Below are 21568 nucleotides of genomic sequence, written 5' to 3'. Positions count from 1 at the left end.
CAAATGGTGATTGAGTTAGATGGCAAACCTGCTCACTGAAAGCCGTCAACATTCCCATCTTCCTTCCTGTTCCGACCTCACTTGCAGGAGAGCCTCATTAAAAAATTTCTTTATTTATTTTCTTTACTGAGTTTTGTTTGTTTGATATATTTGGCCTTATTTTATGTGTTGCGGGTTCTTATATTTACCCCTCTTGTATTGCTTTGTTTTTGTAGTGATCTATTTTTTCATTTGTTTTGTTTTGTAATGTATGTCGATTTAAACTCAAGACATGAATCAAATTGGAATTGAAGATGTCATCTCACACTTCAATAAATAACGTATTAGTTTGTGTCACTAACACTCAAACCAAATGTGTAATATGAGTACGAGCAAAACAATATATCTGAATTATCCAACACTTTTTTAAGAGATTAGGTATAGGATTGTATTCACCAGCCATAAAATCAGCACAGCCAATGTGAGATTCATATGAGTATGATCGATTTACAACAGGAAATATCTTGAAATCAAATAACAAACCATCATTGTTCTAACTTCGTTAAATTTCTATGTTCAATACATACCAGAATCTTGAAGTGATCTGCAGTATTCTGATATCTTTGAGGAGTTTCTAACCTGTTCCCATATTTTGGCTGAACTTTTTAGCCATTCACGCTCAGACACGGGTCTCATGAAGGATGGTCGCTTCACGGATAAAATCTTACAAACAGACAGGTAAACATATCACAATGAGTCCTAAATTCTATAGCTTAATAAAACTAATTGCCCTGCAAGAAAGGATGCAATATATAGCGACAAGAAAAACTTAATAAATCGTGAAGTATTTGTGGGATATTCATTCGCATGTGTGTTGTGTGCATGGAGACAGAAAGATACCTGATCTCCTATTTTCCGTAGAGCAGAAATGTAACTCTGAGCTCTGGGATTTTCCTCTTTTCCTTTAAAAGGGATCGAAAACAAATTTAGCACGTTAGAATCCATGTCCCCATTGTGAACCATAGAAGATGAAACTTGCTCATTAGAATGGTTTCCAGTAGTTTTTCTAACAAAAGAGGATGTTTTGAAATACTGCATGAGCGCCTTCCTCAGCAGCAAAATATTTTTAGGAGTCAACTCTTGATCTCTTAGTCTGTATAAGTGAACATAAAGTAAAGGTGAGTGCTTCATTATACATCAACCTTATTTCAATTAGGTAATGAAGTGGATACATACAATGCTAAACAGTGTAAAATTATAAATGGATAATATATGAAAGTACTTATCATGAAACACCGAGGTTGGACATTATAGTGCACAAAGTTCTTTCTAAGGATTCTGACTCCGAAGAAAGCATATACAATACACAATTCCAGTATTCTCTTTAACATCACGTGGCTTTGTTTTTGGGTCTCTTTTGCAATTAATTTTCTTTTTCCAATAATCCGAACTACCATCCACAAATTCTTCTGTAAATATATTCGGGCAAAAAGAAATTTCTTACTTCGTGTGTACAAAAACAGGAGTAGCCATGTATTCCCTTTCAGAAACTTTGCTATCTTTCTCAAGCTCTGAGCTAGAGCTTTGTGAAAGGGATGAAGACAGTAAGGATGGGTCTGAAATTTCATTCTTCAGTAAGTCAGCCTACATTACAACAAGCACAACATGATTATTTCTTTTCAATGCATCAATAGGTTTAACAACATGATGTTTATTAATGAGTTAACTGTCTGCACAAGATGTGCAAGACAAGGGTGCCCAGAAACAGCTTTCCAGATAAATTGTAGAGAATAATAAGATGTTACAAGCAGTTGCCATTTAACAACATCATGCATGTGCCAAAACAAGAAGATAAAATGATCCGGAAACAGATACTGAATCACTTGATGTTTTTTGCACTTAAAAATTAGTTGACAGAATAACAAGATCAAATTGCCGAGTTGACAGAAAAATATGATGTTTAAGACTGACAAATGGCAATGACTTCCAAGACACAACACATCCAATAAAGTTTGCAACTATTCACCGAAATGATCATTGTGAATAATGAATGGATCTTAAACCACTTGATTTCATATAGGCAAGAAAGTAAGAGAAGGCCTTGATCTATTAGCCCAATTCCTTAAGCAAAAATTGAGCTCAGAAGAAGATACCCATCAAATGCATTAAATAATAAAAGATGAAACCAATAGGCACAACAGTTTTTGAGATGACTGCATACTTCAGCATAACATGAAACCATCACACAGGCATTAACCACAACATTGAAGCATCTGCAAGAATCACAAACAAACTTAGAGCAATGCACATACCGTTGACATCAAATGCCACAACTCGTCATCATGGACTCCCTCCGACACCACCAGCAGAATATGACATGTGGATGCTAGAAAAACAGCAAGCTAGAAAGATTCTTTTTAGCATCCCAAATTGATCGAACACATCGGTCGGGAATAAGTTAAAAATAGGACAATTGTGATCATGATAGGAAGTTTATACCCAGAATTATATTTTTATTGAAAAGTATTCTCTGTTTGGGAGTCACTGTTTACCTGAATAGCCATAACCTCATGAGCCAATTGAGCTGACAAAGATTCTCCTTCTCCACTCATCACCGAAATTGTTGAAGACCCATCAGGTTCCATCATCTCAACTAAAACAGAAGCACTGAATACAGGCTACAAATACAAGGAATCAAATGAATATACAAATAAGAAAATGAAGAAAACATTTTGAGCAATGAAGTTATCATGGTTAAAACCTGTGTATCAAGAAGAATAACACGTTCAGCAGATATCCTTGGTTCAATGCCATTAGAACAATGCCTCGCCATAGCTCTGTCCTCTATAGATTGTATGACAAAAGGTGGTAGCATATCTACTCCATGCTCAAATATCAATCAAATCAAAGTTAACAAATATTCAAATAAATGTAAACATTAAAATAGAATAAAGACTCATTCTAGTCCTTAAGAAAAAAAATGCATAACCTAGTTTACTCCTTAGAAAAAGTCCACAAATTATTATAAGAATTTCAAAATCATGATGCATTAGCCTATTGAAGGACACATTAATAGTGACTCTATCGCTATAATTTAACAGAATTTCAAAAAAAAAAATCTATATTCTTCTGCAATACACTATTTAATACTAAATGTTGAAAATAGTAGCTATAGAGACACTATAGCACAATTACTACTTCATATAATTTGAACAAACTGCTATTTTCTTCCACCATAGAACACTATTTTAAAGTTGTTAATTCTAACCAAGGTTTTAAACGGTCGCAGTCACCTTTTGCGATTTTGGTCCGTACAGATGCGACAACGCTGATTGTGGTCGTCGGAGTGTGAATCAACCACAATTTATTTGTTGAGAGATAGTTTTGTAATGTGACTTTTTCCTCTTCTACTAAAACGAATATATGCTCTAAAATCATTTGTGAGTAAAGAAACTAAACTAACCCGCAGAACTTGAATCAAAAGCATAAAGTTCATTCATTATAGTGGACTTGCCAGCTCCAGGTCCACCAATCACTCCAATCACAGTGAAGTCCGTATTCTCAGTCAAAAACTACACCATTACGAAAATCGAAAATCCAATTGCGGTTAATTTTATTTTTCAATCTCGTTTTCAGTTGATAAACTTCGAATTGAATACTTTTTAATTGAAAGAATTATGAAGCAGAGAGTTCATACAGGAAGAAAACGATCGGGTTGGAAATTCCAAGAATCGGAGAGAAGGTTGAGGGATATGGCGAAAGGGATACTGGAGCGGTGCTGCGTGGTATCTTCTTCTCCAGATTCGCCGCGGATAATTTTTCCGGCAATGGGAGCTCCGGCGACGAGTCCGGAGTTTGCAAGAAAGACCGTTGGAGAAGGAGAGGGGTCAGGTCCCGCCATTTTTTCGTTTTTAGTTCCTAATTTGAAATTTGTGATTGCAATTTGCAAGAAAGAATGTGAAGAAACGGTTTAACCGCAAAAATTTAAGAAATGTAAGTAAAATAAACCACACGATTTTATTTTAGCAAGAAATCGAACAAAAGAAATGAGAATTTTTTTTTTAAATATCCAAAAATTTCAAAAAAATTTCAAAAATATCCAATTTTTCAAAATAATTACACAAATGGCCAAAATTGGCCATTTTTTACCCTTAGGCGCCACCCTAGTTGGCGCCTACCCTTAATGGGGAGGGCAAGTCGCCACTAGGGGTGGCGCCTATGCCCAAATCCATTTTTTTTTTTTTTTTTTTTTTTTTTAATGTTTTTTTTAATGTTTTTTTTTTTTTTAATTTTTTTTTATTTATAAATTTATGTTTTTTATTAAGTATATTAATTTATGTTCACACATATATTTTGTCTAAATTTTTTTATTTATATATATATATATATATTAATTTATATATATATATTAATTTTATATATATATATATATTAATATAATTTATAAGTAATTAATATTATTTGTAAATTTTTGGAAAAAAAATTAATTTATATATGTATAAAGATATGATAGACAATATTTTTAAAGATAAAGATAAAGATATAAAGATAATAAACAGAAAATATTTTTATTTAAATAATAAACAAGGCAAATATTACAAAGATATGATTAATCACATATGATGCGGTCCCTTGTACGATCCGCACGGGGGAGGTCTAGTTACTCGCCTAGACGGTTCACGTGGTGGTGGTGCTTCCCTATTACCACCCCTTGCCCTAACGCGCCCCCTTGCCGCTTGCCGTTGTGGTTCGGTCGAAGTCCCTTCAGTGCTGTAGGAAAGACGGGTCCCCTCTGCGCCCTCGAAGCTTTGTCTCGGTGGGACAAACTGACTACTGCTGGGTGCGCCCTCGAATTGTGGTCTTTGGTAGTTTAGGGTTGAATCGGGTTGGCCAAAGTGCAATGTTTGTTGTGGTGTGTAGTAGTCCTGTTGGTAGTCCTCTTGTATACCCGTGTCGGGGCTAGGTGGAGGACTGGAAGAGCTTGGGAAATTGCCGTGTTGGAATTGTTGGGATTGGTGGAAGTAGGGGGATTGATATTGTGGTAGGTGTTGGGACTGTTGATGGTGGTGGGAATGTTGAGTTTGTTGTTGGTAGTCTTCATGGTATTGGGATTGAGTTTGTGGTATGTATTGTTGATTTGGTTGGGGGGTGGACATGTGTTGTGGTTGTTGTTGTTGGTAATATGGTGGTGGTGGTTGTTGTTGGTAATAAGGTGGTGGTGGTTGTTGTTGGTAAAATGGTTGTGGTGGTTGTTGTTGGTAATAAGGTGGTGGTTGTTGTTGTTGGGAATACTGTGGTGGTTGTTGTTGTTGGAAATATGGCTGTTGCATCCGGGGATCGTCCAAATAGAACGGGTCAGACACAATCATTTCTGGATTGGTATTTGCTCTATACCATTCCACATATTCCCTTGTCGGCTTCATTTCGTTGGGCGCCACCGGAAATTGTAGAACATAGTGGGCACGGTCTTTCCACATTTTTCGAAACTCCTTAGCAAATTCCTTCCAATTTTGGGCATACCACTGGTGGCTGACTTTTTTTAGATGCCAAGGTTCCATGGACATTGGGGGGCCTGGGATGTCTTGATGCATTCCGAATTGAAGCTTGACACGGTCACTTTGGTGCATCTCCACAGTGGTGAACCGCATTATGGCCGTTTTTGCTGTCCAAACAGCTGCATCTTCGGGGTTTGGTTGATGTTCCAATCCCAAATATGGCCTCCAAATAAACTGCAAAGAAAAAAGTAAATATGTTATTTATCGATAATGCATGACATTAATAAATCAGTTAGAAGTTGAGTGATTTAGTGGTAATACATCCTGTGCTCGGAGACGATCCAACAGTTGACGATAAAATATAATTTTATTTTTGGGGGTAAGACTGTAATCCAGTCCGGTTGTAATGAACCTAAACAAAAAAAGATAAATAATATTAGTTACAAATATTTATAGAATAAATATACAAAATGAAATAAGATCATAAATTTACCTAGTTGCGTAGGGGAAGGAGTAGTCATTAGGATTTTCTGGGGCTAGCCTCGGCAATCTCCACCACCCCCATGTTTGAAGCAAAAAAGAACATCCAGAAAATGTACAGTGCTCATTTTGTGCATTTTTACACAAAGAGCTATATAGGAATGCTAATACTGCAGAACCCCAACTATATGTGCTTATTCTATCAATGTCCCCGAGCAAACTCAAGTACATAAAATTTATGCTATTTCCCGTCCCTTCGGGAAATAGCAAGTTCCCAAACAATAGCATAATGTAAACCCGGGTTTTTATGACTTTTTCTTGTTCGGAGGATTCCTCAGTCAAAGTTATGGAGTCGTGGTACAATTGTAGGCTAGATAATTTAATACCCTGACCCCTTGCTTTGGCAGACCCCTCACCCTCGACCAGATCTACCCCCAACATTTCAACACATATTTGGTTAGGCTGTTGAACATTTCCGGTGACAGGCTTACCATCTATTCTAAGACCTAAAAGCATGTACACGTCCTCTAATGTGACGGTACATTCACCAGTTGGTAGGTGAAAGGTGTGTGTCTCAGGTCTCCAACGTTCACACAGAGCCAAAATGAATTTGGCATCAATGGTGGCATTTACGACATGCATTACATGACCGAAACCCGCACGCTCTATGTAAGGTACGCACCATGGGTCTGGATAAGGCATTGGGTGTGAACGTTGACGAAATTTCTTGGGATCCTTTAAAAACAAACAATATAAAAAATTATTATATTGGACTTTTAAAAAACTAACTACAAACATACGAAAGAGGCAATGTTCAAGAAAAACTTACGAATGAGGCAATGTTTGCCCTAGTTCCTCTGTGTTCTTGGCCCATGGTAAGAAGCGACATGACTGCAATGTAGGAAGAAGCTTGGTGGATGAGAAGTTTCGCCTGAGTTCTCTGAATAAAAGTGTTAGTGGTAGATGAAAACTTGCAAGAATGACCCTCTATTTATACTCTTTTTCAAGTAAACTGAATATGCAAAAATGTGACAAGTGTAAGGCATGCGTGGTAGTGTTGGCATGCATTGGTGGAATCTGATGATGCAGAAACGTGACAAGTGTGAGGCATGCGTGGGAATCTTGCAGAATAGGTGCAGACTACGTGGCAGTGTTGGCATGCATAGGTGCAGACTAGGTGGGAGTTGTCTTGTCTTGGGGAAGACTTGGTGGAATCTGATGATGCAGAAACGTGACAAGTGTGAGGCATGCGTGGGAATCTTGCAGAATAGGTGCAGACTACGTGGCAGTGTTGGCATGCATAGTGTCAGATGAGAAGTTAAGTGTCACAGAGATAGTAGAATCCAATTTTAGCTTTGATATCCCCCAATAATTTATTTAACGGTTGAAATTTGACTTTCAAATATTTATTATTGTGGTGTACGCGTGCACTTTCAAATATTTTTCAAAAAGAAAAACAAATAATTATATTGTAATTAAATTATTTTATGTTTTATTACAACTTTAAATTGAATACTTCATTTAGTTACGCCATACTAATTGGCGTATATGTGTTATAAAAGTAGAAAAAGTCCAAAACACCTGCATGGGATAGGTTGGAATGCATTAGTACAGACTAGGTGGGAGTGTTGCATTCAAGGGTGTGACACGTGTAAGGCATGCGTGGGAATCTCTGAGACTTGGTGGTGAAGACTTGATGGGGAACAGGCATGCATGGGAATCTCTGAGACTATGTTCAGGCTAGGTGGATAGGTTGGAATGCATTAGTACAGACTAGGTGGGAGTGTTGCATTCAAGGGTGTGACACGTGTAAGGCATGCGTGGGAATCTCTGAGACTTGGTGGTGAAGACTTGATGGGGAACAGGCATGCATGGGAATCTCTGAGACTATGTTCAGGCTAGGTGGATAGGTTGGAATGCATTAGTACAGACTAGGTGGGAGTGTTGCATTCAAGGGTGTGACACGTGTAAGGCATGCGTGGGAATCTCTGAGACTTGGTGGTGAAGACTTGATGGGGAACAGGCATGCATGGGAATCTCTGAGACTATGTTCAGGCTAGGTGGATAGGTTGGAATGCATTAGTACAGACTAGGTGGGAGTGTTGCATTCAAGGGTGTGACACGTGTAAGGCATGCGTGGGAATCTCTGAGACTTGGTGGTGAAGACTTGATGGGGAACAGGCATGCATGGGAATCTCTGAGACTATGTTCAGGCTAGGTGGATAGGTTGGAATGCATTAGTACAGACTAGGTGGGAGTGTTGCATTCAAGGGTGTGACACGTGTAAGGCATGCGTGGGAATCTCTGAGACTTGGTGGTGAAGACTTGATGGGGAACAGGCATGCATGGGAATCTCTGAGGTATTCACAATATCTTCACAGCAATCTTCACACACATATCTTCACAGCAATCTTCAGTAAGATTCTTGCAGTATAAATATTCACACACATTTTCGCAAAGGTATTCACAATATCTTCACAGCAATCTTCACAAAACCTTGAAAATATCTTCACAAAACCTTCACAAAACCCTCACAAAACCTTCACAAAACCTTCACAAAACCTTCACAAAACCTTCACAATGTCTTCACAAAACATGTCATCTTCTTCACAATACAAAGTCAAAGCTCACGTCAACGGTGAGACTTATGAATGTGATAAGTCTGGCTTCCTATTTAGAAACACCGAATGCACTCGGTTTTGTCTAAATAGAGGAGCTGACTTCTCTTATCTGAAAAGGAAGATTGAGTCCAAACTAAGACAACCAGTGTCCCAAATTTTTTATCAACAACCTTTTTTTTCAGAAAACAACTCTGTCAAGTTTTATAAGTCATTGATTCAAAATGACATGGAGACACAATACATGCTTCGTAACCATGAGTACTCTGGTTACGACTACATAGTGTTGTACATTGTGTTGGAACAACCTCAACCAACTCAGAATATTCAATCACAGGTTATTGATCCTGTGATTGATGACGAACAAGATGCTGAGCACCACGTTGAAGACGATGTGGTTGATGATGCTGAAGACGTGGTTGATGACTTGGTGAACCGTCATTCTGAAGACGAAGACCAACCTCAAATACCTATAGCGCAACGCTACTCACCTCCTGCGCACTTCACAACACTTAACTTGGGCGAGGATGAGCCCTCATCAGATATGTTCTACAACCCATATATGAGGTCTGATGAGGACTTAAAGAAGGGTGACCAATTTCGGACCAAGGAAGAGTGTCTGTTAGCAATAAAGAACTGGCACTTGAAAAATTGTGTTGACTACGATGTTATCAAATCAAATCCGGAAAGATACGTTATTGAATGCAAAAATCCGGAGTGTGGATATAGGTTGATGGCATCGTACAAGAAGAAGCATAACGCGTGGGTGATAGGGTCAATATCTCAAGCTCACATTTGCGTCAACACCAACATGGCACAGGATCATCGCAAACTTAGCCATGACATGATCTGCCATTCCATATTACCTCTAGTTGAGGCTGACCCGTCACTGAAGGTCAAAACAATTATCTCCCATTGTGTGGCTGTTTTCAAATATACACCGTCATACAGAAAGGCTTGGTTAGCAAAAACCAAGGCAATTGAACTGGTGTACGGTAACTGGGAGGAATCATACAAACAACTACCACGCTACCTGGCTGCACTACGATTGTATTCACCTGGGACGGTTACTATAATGGAGACTTTGCCTGCACAATCCCCTGACGGAACTCGTCTAGAAGGTAATGGAATTTTCCATAGACTTTTCTGGGCATTCCGTCCATGCATCATCGGGTTCACATTCTGCAAACCACTTGTTCAAGTCGATGGAACTTGGCTGTATGGGAAATACAAAGGATCGTTACTGATGGCGGTCGCACAAGATGGCAATTCAAATATTTTCCCAATAGCCTTTGCATTGGTGGAAGGAGAAACGGCAGCTGGTTGGAGTTTCTTCCTTAAGAATCTTCGAACGCACGTGACTCCACAAGCTGGCATCTGCGTTATTTCTGACAGGCACGCCTCAATAGACAGTGCATACAATAATCCAGCAAATGGCTGGCATGACCCCCCGTCTACCCATGTCTACTGCATCAGGCATATTGCACAAAATTTTATGCGGGAGTTCAAGGATAACTTTTTGAAGCAACATTTGATAAACGCGGGGTACGCATTAAACCAGCCTGGATTCCAATACTATCGCCGGGAAATAGTGTTGGCAAATTCTGATGCAGGGAGGTGGATTGATAATATCGACAGAGCGAAGTGGACTAGATCGTACGACGATGGGGTGAGGTGGGGCCACATGACAACAAATCTTGTGGAATCAATGAACGGCGTGTTTAAGGGCATACGTAACCTCCCGGTAACCGCATTGGTGAGTGCGACCTATTTTCGGATGGCAACGTTGTTCGTAACAAGGGGCAGGCGCTGGAATGAAGTGTTTCAGACGAGTCAGGTTTATAGTGAAGCCTGCATGAAGTTTATGAGGCAGGAATCCGCCAAAGCCAGCAGCCATCGGGTTACGGAGTTCGACCGCCATGGCCACACTTTCAGTGTCAAGGAAACAATTGACCACAACCAAGGGCTGCCCAGACAAGAGTATAGGGTCCTAATACCAGACCGTTGGTGCGACTGTGGTCAATTTCAGGCGTATCGTATGCCTTGTTCCCATGTCATTGCAGCGTGTTCACACAGCCACTTCGATGCATTATCGCTAGTGTCTCCAATCTACAAAGTTGCAACATTGCTCAATGTATACGACAATCCCTTTCCGGTGGTAGCATTGGAGGCGTATTGGCCAGAGTATGACGGGGAAATTGTTTGGCACAACGAATCAATGCGGCGGAATAAAAGTGGTCGCCCAAATAGCAGGCGCATTAGAACTGAAATGGACGTCGCAGAGAAAATGCAGAGGAAGTGTAGCATATGTAGACAACTAGGGCATAATAAGAACAAATGTCCATATCGTGGATCTAGTTCCACAACTTAGTTTTCACTTTCATAAATCTGTGTACCAAAATCATTTTAAATTAAAGTTTAATTTTTATTCCAAATAGAAGATGACACTTGAACAACAAACACAAACATCTAACATTACAACACCAATTACTAAAACAAAAACAAATACTGGAACAAAAACAAGTACTAAAACAAGAACAAGTACTAGAACAATAACAAATACAACAACAACATGACAAACAACCATTAAAATCTAAGAAATTACAACAGTTAACACTATGTCGTCTGATCCATGCATCATTTGGATGCAATCAATGTCGCTTTCAACTTCAACCCACCAGCGTATCGTTTCTCCAGTTTCAAATGAGAACCTTGTTCTAAGCCTCTGAATCCTTCTGATGACTTCACCAGGTTGGTAATCTCCCTCTAACCAAGACATCAAGGACCTTTTTAGTTGGTCCAACGAACGGATGTTCCAAAATTTCATCTCCATTGGGGGTTTCAAAGGCGAGAAAATAACATGCCCATCCCTTTTTAAGATTACTGGTTCAGGATCCGGGCGCCTTGATGATGTTCGCTGCCATGACGACGGTCTTGGGGATGCCATGAACTCAACTTGATACAGAAGGTGGTAGGAAACAGTGTTGAAGAAAATGCAAGGAAATAACACTTTATTTATAGGAAAAGATCTGGGTTGTACACCAGTCTACCTAACCCTAATTCTCCCAAAAATTTATAAATAATATTATTTAGTTATAAATTAAATTAATATATATATAAATTAATATATATATATATATATATATATATATATCTTGTAAATAAATATTTATATATATTAATTAATATATATATATATATATAAATTAATATATATATATATATATCTTGTAATAATTTTATTTATATATAAGTGTTAATATAAATTAATATAATTTATAAAAAAAATATATTTATCAAATATCTAATATTTAAAAAAAAAAAATTAAAAAAAAAAATTAATAAAACATTTAAAAAAAAAAAAAAAAAAAAAAAAAAAAAAAGGGATTGGGCATAGGCGCCACCCCTAGTGGCGACTTGCCCTACCCATTAAGGGTAGGCGCCAACTAGGGTGGCGCCTATGTACACAATTAGGGCAAATTTTGCCCATTTGTGTAATTTTTTTGAAAAATGGGTTAATTTTGAAATTTTTTTAAAAATTCTGGATATTTAAAAAAAAAATTCAAGAAATGAGAGAATTATAAAAAAAATTGTTTATAGTCTTTTTTGTGAGTCAATTTGTTTTTGGATATTAAATACTCCCTCCGGTCTCATATGTAAGAAAAAAAAAAAAAACTCACCCTTTAAGAAAGTGGCTATATATTCATTTAAGTAATGAAAAATATACATTTTTTTCCATATTTACCCTTATTTATTAATTTAGAAATAAATTAATATTTTTATTATAACCATTTAATGGTTAGTCAATTTTTATTAATACCATTTAATGGTTAGTCATTTAGTGGTTATATATTCCACTTACTCTTATTAAAATTTCCTGTAGAAATTTGTCCCGCCTAAAAACAACACTTCTTAGTCCATTTACTGTATTCTCCACCCGCCTAAATTTCCATGGTCTCGTCCTGTAGAAATTTAACATTTTCATAGTGAGTTCTATAAATACTAAAGCTTTTGGTTCTCATTTTCACAGCCAAAATTTTACATTTCCTGTATCATTATCTTTTGGTTCTCATAAAAATGCCTCTTAATATTGATCTAAACACTCCATATATTGATCATGAAATGATGGAATGCAACATAGCACCATCCATTAATCTAAATGATCCTTCTTCAAGTAATTTTAACTTGTCTTTTAAGGACCTACATGGTAGTTCATCAAATGAAGAATACATGGAAGAAGCTAATATGTTCAATTGTGAAAATGATTTTGAACATGGTTTTTTTAATATTAATGAGGACATTGATGTTGATGCTTTATATTCAAATGAAGTTCATGTCATGGAAGAAGGTAATATGCTCTAATACTTTTATGTTAGATAATTTTTGAACAACTTAATTAATTTTTTTCACTTTTAATACTGTTTTATAAAATTGCAGAGAGTGAATTTATTCCAAATGAAGAAGATGGAGAGGAGACTGAATTTAATCAATATGAAAGTGATGGAGAAACTGAAAGTATTGCAGCTAGCACTACGCCAAATAAGGGAAAAGAGGGCGCTTATTTTGGCCTATAACAACGCTTTTAAGCGCCCTCTAATCTGGCGCTGGCATAGGTAAAGACAGCGCTTTGTTCTCCTGGAGAAAGCGCTGTCTAAAGTGGCCACATTATAGTGCGCTTTAAGAAAAAAGCGCCCTCTGGAGTGGTCCATAAAGGGACACCTTAGAGGGCGCTTTCTGGAAAAAGCGCCCTCTAAAGTTGTCAGTGTAAAGTGTTTAGAGGGCGCTTTCTGGAAAAAACGCCCTCTAAAGTTGTCAATGTAAAGTGTTTAGAGGGCGCTTTCAGGAAGAAGCGCCCTCTAAAGTTGTCATTATAAAGTGTTTAGAGGGCGCTTTCAGGAAAAAACGCCCTCTAAAGTTGTCAATGTAAAGTGTTTAGAGGGCGCTTTCAGGAAAAAGCGCCCTCTAAAGTTGTCAATGTAAAGTGTTTAGAGGGCGCTTTCTGGACAAAGCGCCCTCTAAAGTGTTAGTTATTTTAAAAAAATTTGTTTGAAAAACAGTGGATATATATTTAATTGGTAACCTGTTCGCATGCTGCAAAAGTGTAAAATTCATATTGATTTCATCCTTTAATCCAATGTTATACACCATTAATCCATTGACATATACAACATGAATCCATTTATATACAACATTAATCCTCCATATATACAACATTAATATATGATTCTTTGATCAACAATATACAACAACATATTCTCAAAGTACTACAATTAAGAGAATAAAACATAGCAACCAACACCCAGTGACCACTGTATCCAAAAGCTGTCTAGTAGTTCTAACCAATACTAAACAAAAACGCCCATCCACCCATGGTGGCAAACATGTTCTGTATATCCAAAAGCTGTCTAGTAGTTCTATCGCACATCCATACAAAATAAGGCTCAACCAAAACAACAAATGGCAGCATAAGTAGTCCCCTGCAAAAAGAACACGTCCAAATGCAAATAACACAGAACTGTCAAAAGGCGATTGAGCAACAAATAGTAAACAATGGCATAAAGTTAAATGACATAGCTAATATTACCTGAATTCCTGCATGGCTGTTAAGGTAAAAATCAAATTCCCTAGGGTGACAAACGTTGGTGTCTACCACGGTTCCTTTGACAATTTAGAACAACAAAATCAGCAAAACGTGATAAATTCAAATGATAATATATACCAGCTGCGTTGAGAAATATATTGAAAAAACCTGGCATAATATTTCCACTTCTATCGGTCTCTTTGGGGTTGACAGGAAAGAGACGGGTGTGATGTCTCTTTTGGACCACTACAAAAGTAACTTTAGGTAGATACCCATCCTCTATTGAGACACAAGCCTGATGAAAAAAATTAAAAATTAAACGCAGAGAATTTAGTGGTGTATTTTATGAACGACAAAGTAACAAGAAATCAACTTTGAGAAGTCCTAAATTCTGCCTACAATACAGGGCTGCAAAGTTGATGCAACAAAAAACATATAACAATATATGGTAAGTACCTGTATCTCCGACCATATTTTTTCTTTGCCAACCTTCAAGTCCGGACTTCTCCAATTATCACATGTAATCGGAATATGTTGTCGAACAAGGAAACCAATGTAACTTGCCAACATTGAACCCTTATCTTTTGAAGATAGAATTGATATATGTTTAGATGGACATGTTCCATTGTCGTAGAGGGATACTTTCAAATATCCAGCATCATCATCTACGCGAATGAGGCTTGACGACAATAGAGCATCTCCATCTAAACAAATATCCAGCATCATCATTTTACCTGTAAAAAAGAAAACAATTAAAATCAGATGACAAATGTAAAAACAATTAAAATCATAAAAGTCATTTTACCTGTAATAAAGAAAACAATTAAAATCATTTGACCTGTACCTTTTTCACTAAGTTCTCTTTCTTTTCTTGGTTGGAATATGTTCTACATGTCTCTTAACAACACGGACGGTTGGATTGATCCAAATACCCTCATTATGATCATTTCTAATATATGAATCATTTGATATAATATTCTCATCTTGATCATTTCTGGTAAACGATTCAATCTCAACATCAATATCACCTTGATCTCCAGTGTTTTCATCAATTACTTTGTTGGAAAAAAGAACTATAGACCATTTCGTACTTTTCGGATCATTGACATAGAACACTTGTCTAGCTTGAGAGGCTAGAATAAAAGACTCATCTTTGTATCCCACCCTATTAAGATCCACTTGCAAAAATCCTGACTTATCCATTCGAATGCCGTTATTATTTTCAACCCACTTGCAACCAAATATAGGAATCTGAAACTTCTCATAATCAAACACCCAAATGCGCTCGATAACACCAAAATACGACAGATTTGCAAATTTGGGGTTTAAGTCCTTCACACTTGATATGTGCATTGCTTCAGCTACCACGGTGACACCACTATTCTGCATAGTACTTTTATCATCTTGTTCTTTGGTATAAAATGTGTATCCATTAATCGCGTATGCGCTATAAGAAAAAACATGGAAACTTGGACCATATGCTAAGCATCTCAACCTTTCTGTTATTGAAGCGGGATCTGAATAATACTTTGAATAAATATGATCCTTAAACCAAGGTATAAAACATCGATTGTGCTCTCGTACTATCCAATTTTCATTTCTATTGGGATTTAAACCTCGGAGAACATCCTTGTGAATTTCAACATACGGCTCAACCTCATTCTCATTGTGCAGAACATACAAATGCACTTGATCCCGTTCGACCCTTGATACTGCCACGATTTTATTTCCAATTAGATTTTTTCCTTCTTTCTTTTCGACAAGCTGAGACTTGGGGAGTCCGATTGACTGAACATTAGACAAATATTCAGTACAAAACTCAATCGCTTCTTCAACAATGTATCTTTCAACCATACAACCTTCTGGTCGACTTCGGTTCTTCACGTACCCTTTTAATATTTTCATATAACGTTCAACAGGGTACATCCATCTCATATAAGCTGGTCCACACAATTGTGTCTCTTTCACAAGATGAACAACTAGATGTACCATTATGTCAAAAAATGATGGAGGAAAAAACATTTCAAGCTCACACAAAGTAATAACGATTTCTTTTTGCAACATTGGTAAGATCGCAGGATTGATCACCTTACTGCAAATTGACTTGAAGAAAGAACACAACTTAGTTATAGAGCTTCTTACTTTTTCTGGAAGAATAGAACGTATACCTATTGGGAGAAAATGTTCCATTATAACATGGCAATCATGGGTCTTTAAACTCTTTAACTTGAGGTCTTTCATAGACACAAGTCTTCTAATATCTGAAGAGTACCCTTCTAGAACTTTAACTTCACTTAGAAACTTACACAATGTTTTTTTCTCCTTTCTAGATAGAGTATAAGCAGCAGGCGGTAGATATGTTCGTTTTCCTTTCTTCAAGGGTCCTAATTCAGTTCTTATTCCCATCGCTATCAAGTCCTTTCTTGCCTTAAGGCCATCCTTAGACTTTCCTTGTATATTGAGTAACGTGCCAATAACACTTTCAAATACATTTTTTTCAATATGCATAACATCAAGAAAATGTCTCACATACAAGGACTTCCAATACGGCAATTCAAAAAAAACTGACCTCTTCTTCCACCCACTTTTGACAAGTGTGTGGGCAAAAGGCTTGCCAAACTGAGTATCCAAATCTTTCACCTTTTCAAAAATTTGATCACCCGTCAATATAGGTGGAGCTCTGCCTTGTTCTGTCTCTCCATTGAACGCCTTTCTCCATCCACGGTAGTGATGATTTGAATTTAAGAATCTCCGATGACCGAGAAAGACATTCTTCTGACCAAACTCCAAGCGCTTCCAATCTGTTTTATCTTCACAAACAGGACACGCACATTGACCTTTTATGCTATACCCTGATAGATTTCCGTATGCTGGAAAATCATTAATTGTGCCAAACAACATCGCCCTCAAGTTGAAACTTTCTTTCCTATATCCATCATAAACCTCCACACCGGTCTCCCACAAAATCTTTAAATCTTCGATTAAGGGCTTCAAGTACATGTCTATGTCATTCCCTGGTTGTTGAGGTCCAGAAATCAACATAGACAACATCATGTACTTACGCTTCATACATAGCCATGGAGGTAGGTTATAAATCATAATAATCACAGGCCATGTACTGTGTGAGATACTCTGGATACCGTGTGGGTTCATTCCATCAGTAGATAATGCCAAGCGAAGGTTTCTTGATTCTTCTCCAAATTCAGGATAATCATTATCAATTTTCAACCACTGTGGTGAATCTGCCGGATGTCGATACTTTCCATCTATAATTCTTTCATCTGTATGCCAGGTCAAGTGTCTTGAATCGGTTTCACTACGAAACATGCGTCTAAATCTCGGAATAACAGGAAAATACCACAAGACCTTTGCTGGAGACAACTTGTTCTTATATCGCGAGACACCGCATTTAGGACACTCATTTAACGATGCATACTCATTTCGAAACAAAACGCAATCGTTTGGACATGCATGTATCTTATCATAGCTCATGCCAATAGAGCACAACATCTTTTTGGTCTCATATGTTCGATTGGGAAGAACATTATCCTCAGGAAGCATATCTTTCAAAAGGGCTAATAACTCTGTGAAACTTTTATCCGACCACCCATTGCCCGCCTTTAAGTTGTACAACTTTAATACCGCAGACAATCTTGTGAATTTAGTGCAACCATCATACAAAGGTTTCTCTGCATCACTTACCAACCTCTCAAACATTTCGGGACAATCCTTAAGATCTCCTTCAAGTGCTTCTGCAATCTCTTCAACTCGATCACAATCGTATGTATCTGCGCCACTATAGTTTGAGGCATAGGTCGTACTATCCCCCGGTTCAACATTCTCGTTACTTTTCTCACCATGCAAATTCCAACATGTATAACTTCGATCAATTCCATGCCTCATTAGATGCGATGTCAACTGAACTGCGTCAACCCGTTTCCCATAACAACAACCCAAGCAAGGACATATCATTCTACTGGGGTCTTCGGCGTGCGCAACGGCAAACTTAACGAATTCTGATACCCCATTCTCGTACTCTCTCGACAATCGATTGGAAGACATCCATGTATTATCCATTACTAATTAGAATAAATAAAAAACAATTTCAGAAGAGTTCAAACACATTCGGACCTAGGTTTCTAATGATACTGGTGTTGACACAAAATCAGATGTTCATAGGTCGTATAACCCATTGCATCCGCAATCATGGTCACTAAAAACCAACCGTCAATTTCCTAGTGCATCCGCTATCATGGTCGAAACAAACGTAGAAGGAGGAAACGCGCAGTAATAAGGTAAAATAGAAATTGGGCAAAGCTAAAACAAAGCAATAACATAAAACAGTAATTGGGAAAAGCGTGTACCTTTGATTGGTAGAAGGAGGAAACACGCATGTAGATCTAACAGAGGTGGAAGGAAAACGCCTCAGAACCCTAACATGAAAAAGAACGCTAATAACAGATAGTGAAATAACAAAACGCGCAGTATGTTATAATTTTAATGTTTACTAAAGGGGACATTAGAGGGCGCTTGTGGAAAAAAAGCGCCCTCTAAAGGGGGCCTAAGAGGGCGCTTATGAAAGCGCTCTCTAAGGCTTTCCAGAAGCGCTTTATAAACTGGAAATGTACATGGACTTAGAGAGCGCTTTTTCAAAAGCGCCCTCTAAGGGTAACCTTAGAGGGCGCTTTCACAAAAGCGCCCTCTATTGTTGTCCCTCCATTTTTTTTTGGCTTCACTTTAGAGGGCGCTTTGTTACAAAAGCGCCCTCTAAAGGGGGCCTAAGAGGGCGCTTCTAAAAGCGCTCTCTAAGGCTTTCCAAAAGCGCTTTATAAACTGGAAATGCACATGGACTTATAGAGCGCTTTTTTAAAAGCGCCCTCTAAGGGTAACCTTAGAGGGCGCTTTCTAGAAAGCGCCCTGTATTGTTGTCCCTCTATCTCCTCCTTATTTTTTCGCTTCACCTTAGAGGGCGCTTTATTACAAAAGCGCCCTCTAAAGTGCGCTGTCTATTCCAGTTGTTCGCTCCTTATTTTTTCTCTTCACTTTAGAGTGCGCTTTTGTAATAAAGCGCCCTCTAAGGGGCGCTGTCTATTCCAGTTTTTGGCGTAGTGTAGTAAGATTTTTTATCATATCATTATATTTTTGTTTGTTCATATCATTACTGTGTCATCTTTTTTTCATATCATATCATTACTTTTTGTTTTCTATTCATTACTACATTGCCATATTTTGTTCATAAATATAAAACATGCATGAGTCATGCATTAGCAACAAACATGAGACATGCATAAATTAATATAAATGGAGTGTCATCATTTGTTTTCTATTCATTACAGAGCCATATTTTGTTTGCCAATAAGAACATGTAGTAACAAACATGAGACAGTAGCAGCGTAGCAACATATACTTGTTTCTTAATTATTTTCAATTTTTTCATGCAGTGTCCACAATGGTTCAACATGAACCTGAAACTTTTAGGAAAAAAAGATCATTTTTAAACAATGATCAACGGAAAATAATTGCTCAATTATTGATAAAGAATAGTTGTGGTGGAAAACTAAAATCCGGAACTGTTATATGGTTGGCATCCAAATACTCGGTATCCATCGATGTTATTTATCGAATTTGGAAGCAAGTATCTCAAACAGGTGATGCGTCTCATAAAAGAACAAAAAATTGTGGTCGGAAAAGAGTTGCGGTAGATATTGAAAAAGTGCGGGATATTTCGTTAGCTAAACGTAGCACTCTTCAGAGCCTCGCATTTGCCTTGGGCATTAGCAAAACAGCATTGTTTAAGTTTGTAAAGGATGGGACTTTGCGTCGGCATTCAAATGCTCTAAAGCCACAAATGAAAGATAGCAATATGAAAGATCGTCTTAGATTTTGCTTGTCCATGCTTGAAGAAACTAGTCTTCCTCATGATCCGGAGTTTAAGTCTATGCATAATATCGTCCACATAGATGAAAAATGGTTCTACATGACCAAAAAATCAGCTAACTACTACCTTCTTGAAAATGAGGATGAGCCATATCGCACATGCAAAAATAAATTTTTTATTGGAAAAGTCATGTTTTTAGTAGCAGTCGCTAGGCCTAGATTTGATGACGGTGATAAGGAGATATTTTCGGGAAAAATTGGCGTCTTTCCTCTTGTTCAAAAAGTTGCAGCAAAAAGGTCAAGTATCAATAGAGCTTCGGGTACACTTGAAACTAAACCGATTACTTCTATCACTAAAGAAGTTAGTCGAAATTTTCTAATCAATAAAGTGTTACCTGCAATTAAAGAAAAATGGCCGAGAGAACATGCAATGGAAACAATTTATATACAACAAGATAATGCTCCGTGTCATGTTTCTATTGACGATGAAGAATTTCGTAAAGCAGCTTCTGAAGGAGGATTTGACATCCGTTTATCTTGTCAACCACCGAATTCTTCTGATTTAAATGTTTTAGATCTGGGTTTTTTCAATGCCATTCAATCATTACAACAAAAGCAAGTTTCAAAATCAGTTGATGAACTCATTGAAGTTGTGCAAAACTCATATGATAATTTTTCTAGCAAACAATCTGACAAAATTTTTCTCACACTTCAATCTTGTATGATTGAAATCATGAAAATTAAAGGATCTAATAATTACCGAATTCCCCATATGAAGAAAGAAGTGTTGCTTAATCGAGGCATACTACCTACGCAACTAAAATGTGACCGAGAGTTAGTTGAAAATACTTTTCAATATTTAAACAATGATAATTAAGGTACGAACTTGTTGGTTTATATAATCGTATTTTCTATAAATTTTTAAATAAAATAGTGTACGCTAATTTTTGTCAAATTTGATTTATTCATTTTTCAGGAGGTTGGTTCTAGATCATGGAATTTACATGGAGAAGGAAATATGAAGAATGCTAGTTAGTTACATTAGACTTATTAGTTTATGTGTTGTACTACCTATTTCATATTATTGATACTGTACATTACAATAAGAAGAAAATATGAAGAATGCTAGTTAGTTTACATTAGACTTACTAGTTAGTTTCATGAAGAATGCATGTTAGTTCCTTACTGATGGCACTGGTACTGCACGTTAGAATTTTTTAACAAATGAAAAATAAAATAGACAATGACATTACTCCAAAAAACCAATAGAAGATGATTAGAAAAATAAACATTAAACATCACAATCATAAAGAAACATAGCAGTACAATTCTTTAACAGTGCAATAGAAACAACAAAGAAACATTAAACATCATAAAAATCCAAATAAGAACACACCTAGTTTAAATAATCTAAGTAAATTTTTATCATATCTTTAACCTCTTCTTTCTTGACACCAAAGTTCAATGCTGGTAATTTGTTCAGATCAAACTCATCCATATCTAAGTATTCAACAATGGTGTTTTCATTTGTTGGAGTT

The 21568-nt window shown here is 37.1% G+C and overlaps 3 protein-coding genes across 3 annotated transcripts; 1 reads left to right on the top strand and 2 right to left on the bottom strand.

The window, feature by feature from the left end:
* Positions 1–434: 434 nt before the first annotated feature.
* On the bottom strand, positions 435–3934 carry LOC127118817 (uncharacterized). Its single transcript, XM_051049070.1, has 8 exons — positions 3677–3934; positions 3443–3551; positions 2741–2856; positions 2532–2657; positions 2292–2381; positions 1484–1623; positions 880–1132; positions 435–702 (listed from the first exon to the last, which is right to left on the bottom strand). The coding sequence occupies exons 1-8, from the start codon at positions 3878–3880 to the stop codon at positions 556–558; spliced, it is 1185 nt and encodes a 394-aa protein (XP_050905027.1). The 5' UTR covers positions 3881–3934; the 3' UTR covers positions 435–555.
* Positions 3935–4528: 594 nt separating this feature from the next.
* Positions 4529–7169, bottom strand: LOC127118815 (serine/threonine-protein phosphatase 7 long form homolog). Its single transcript, XM_051049067.1, has 3 exons — positions 5968–7169; positions 5796–5886; positions 4529–5708 (listed from the first exon to the last, which is right to left on the bottom strand). Exons 1-3 carry the CDS (start codon positions 6750–6752, stop codon positions 4593–4595), a joined length of 1992 nt encoding a protein of 663 aa, XP_050905024.1. The 5' UTR covers positions 6753–7169; the 3' UTR covers positions 4529–4592.
* A 5480-nt stretch (positions 7170–12649) lies between these two features.
* On the top strand, positions 12650–21052 carry LOC127122551 (uncharacterized). The gene is made up of 4 exons (XM_051052870.1): positions 12650–12920; positions 13010–13087; positions 19595–20864; positions 21007–21052. The coding sequence occupies exons 1-4, from the start codon at positions 12650–12652 to the stop codon at positions 21050–21052; spliced, it is 1665 nt and encodes a 554-aa protein (XP_050908827.1).
* Positions 21053–21568: the final 516 nt, after the last annotated feature.

The sequence above is a fragment of the Lathyrus oleraceus genome, chromosome 2 (genome assembly GCF_024323335.1).
Source record: "Lathyrus oleraceus cultivar Zhongwan6 chromosome 2, CAAS_Psat_ZW6_1.0, whole genome shotgun sequence".
Classification (NCBI taxonomy): domain Eukaryota; kingdom Viridiplantae; phylum Streptophyta; class Magnoliopsida; order Fabales; family Fabaceae; genus Lathyrus; species Lathyrus oleraceus.
Note: the sequence above shows the minus strand (reverse complement) of the source record. Positions and strands in the feature narration are given on the sequence as shown.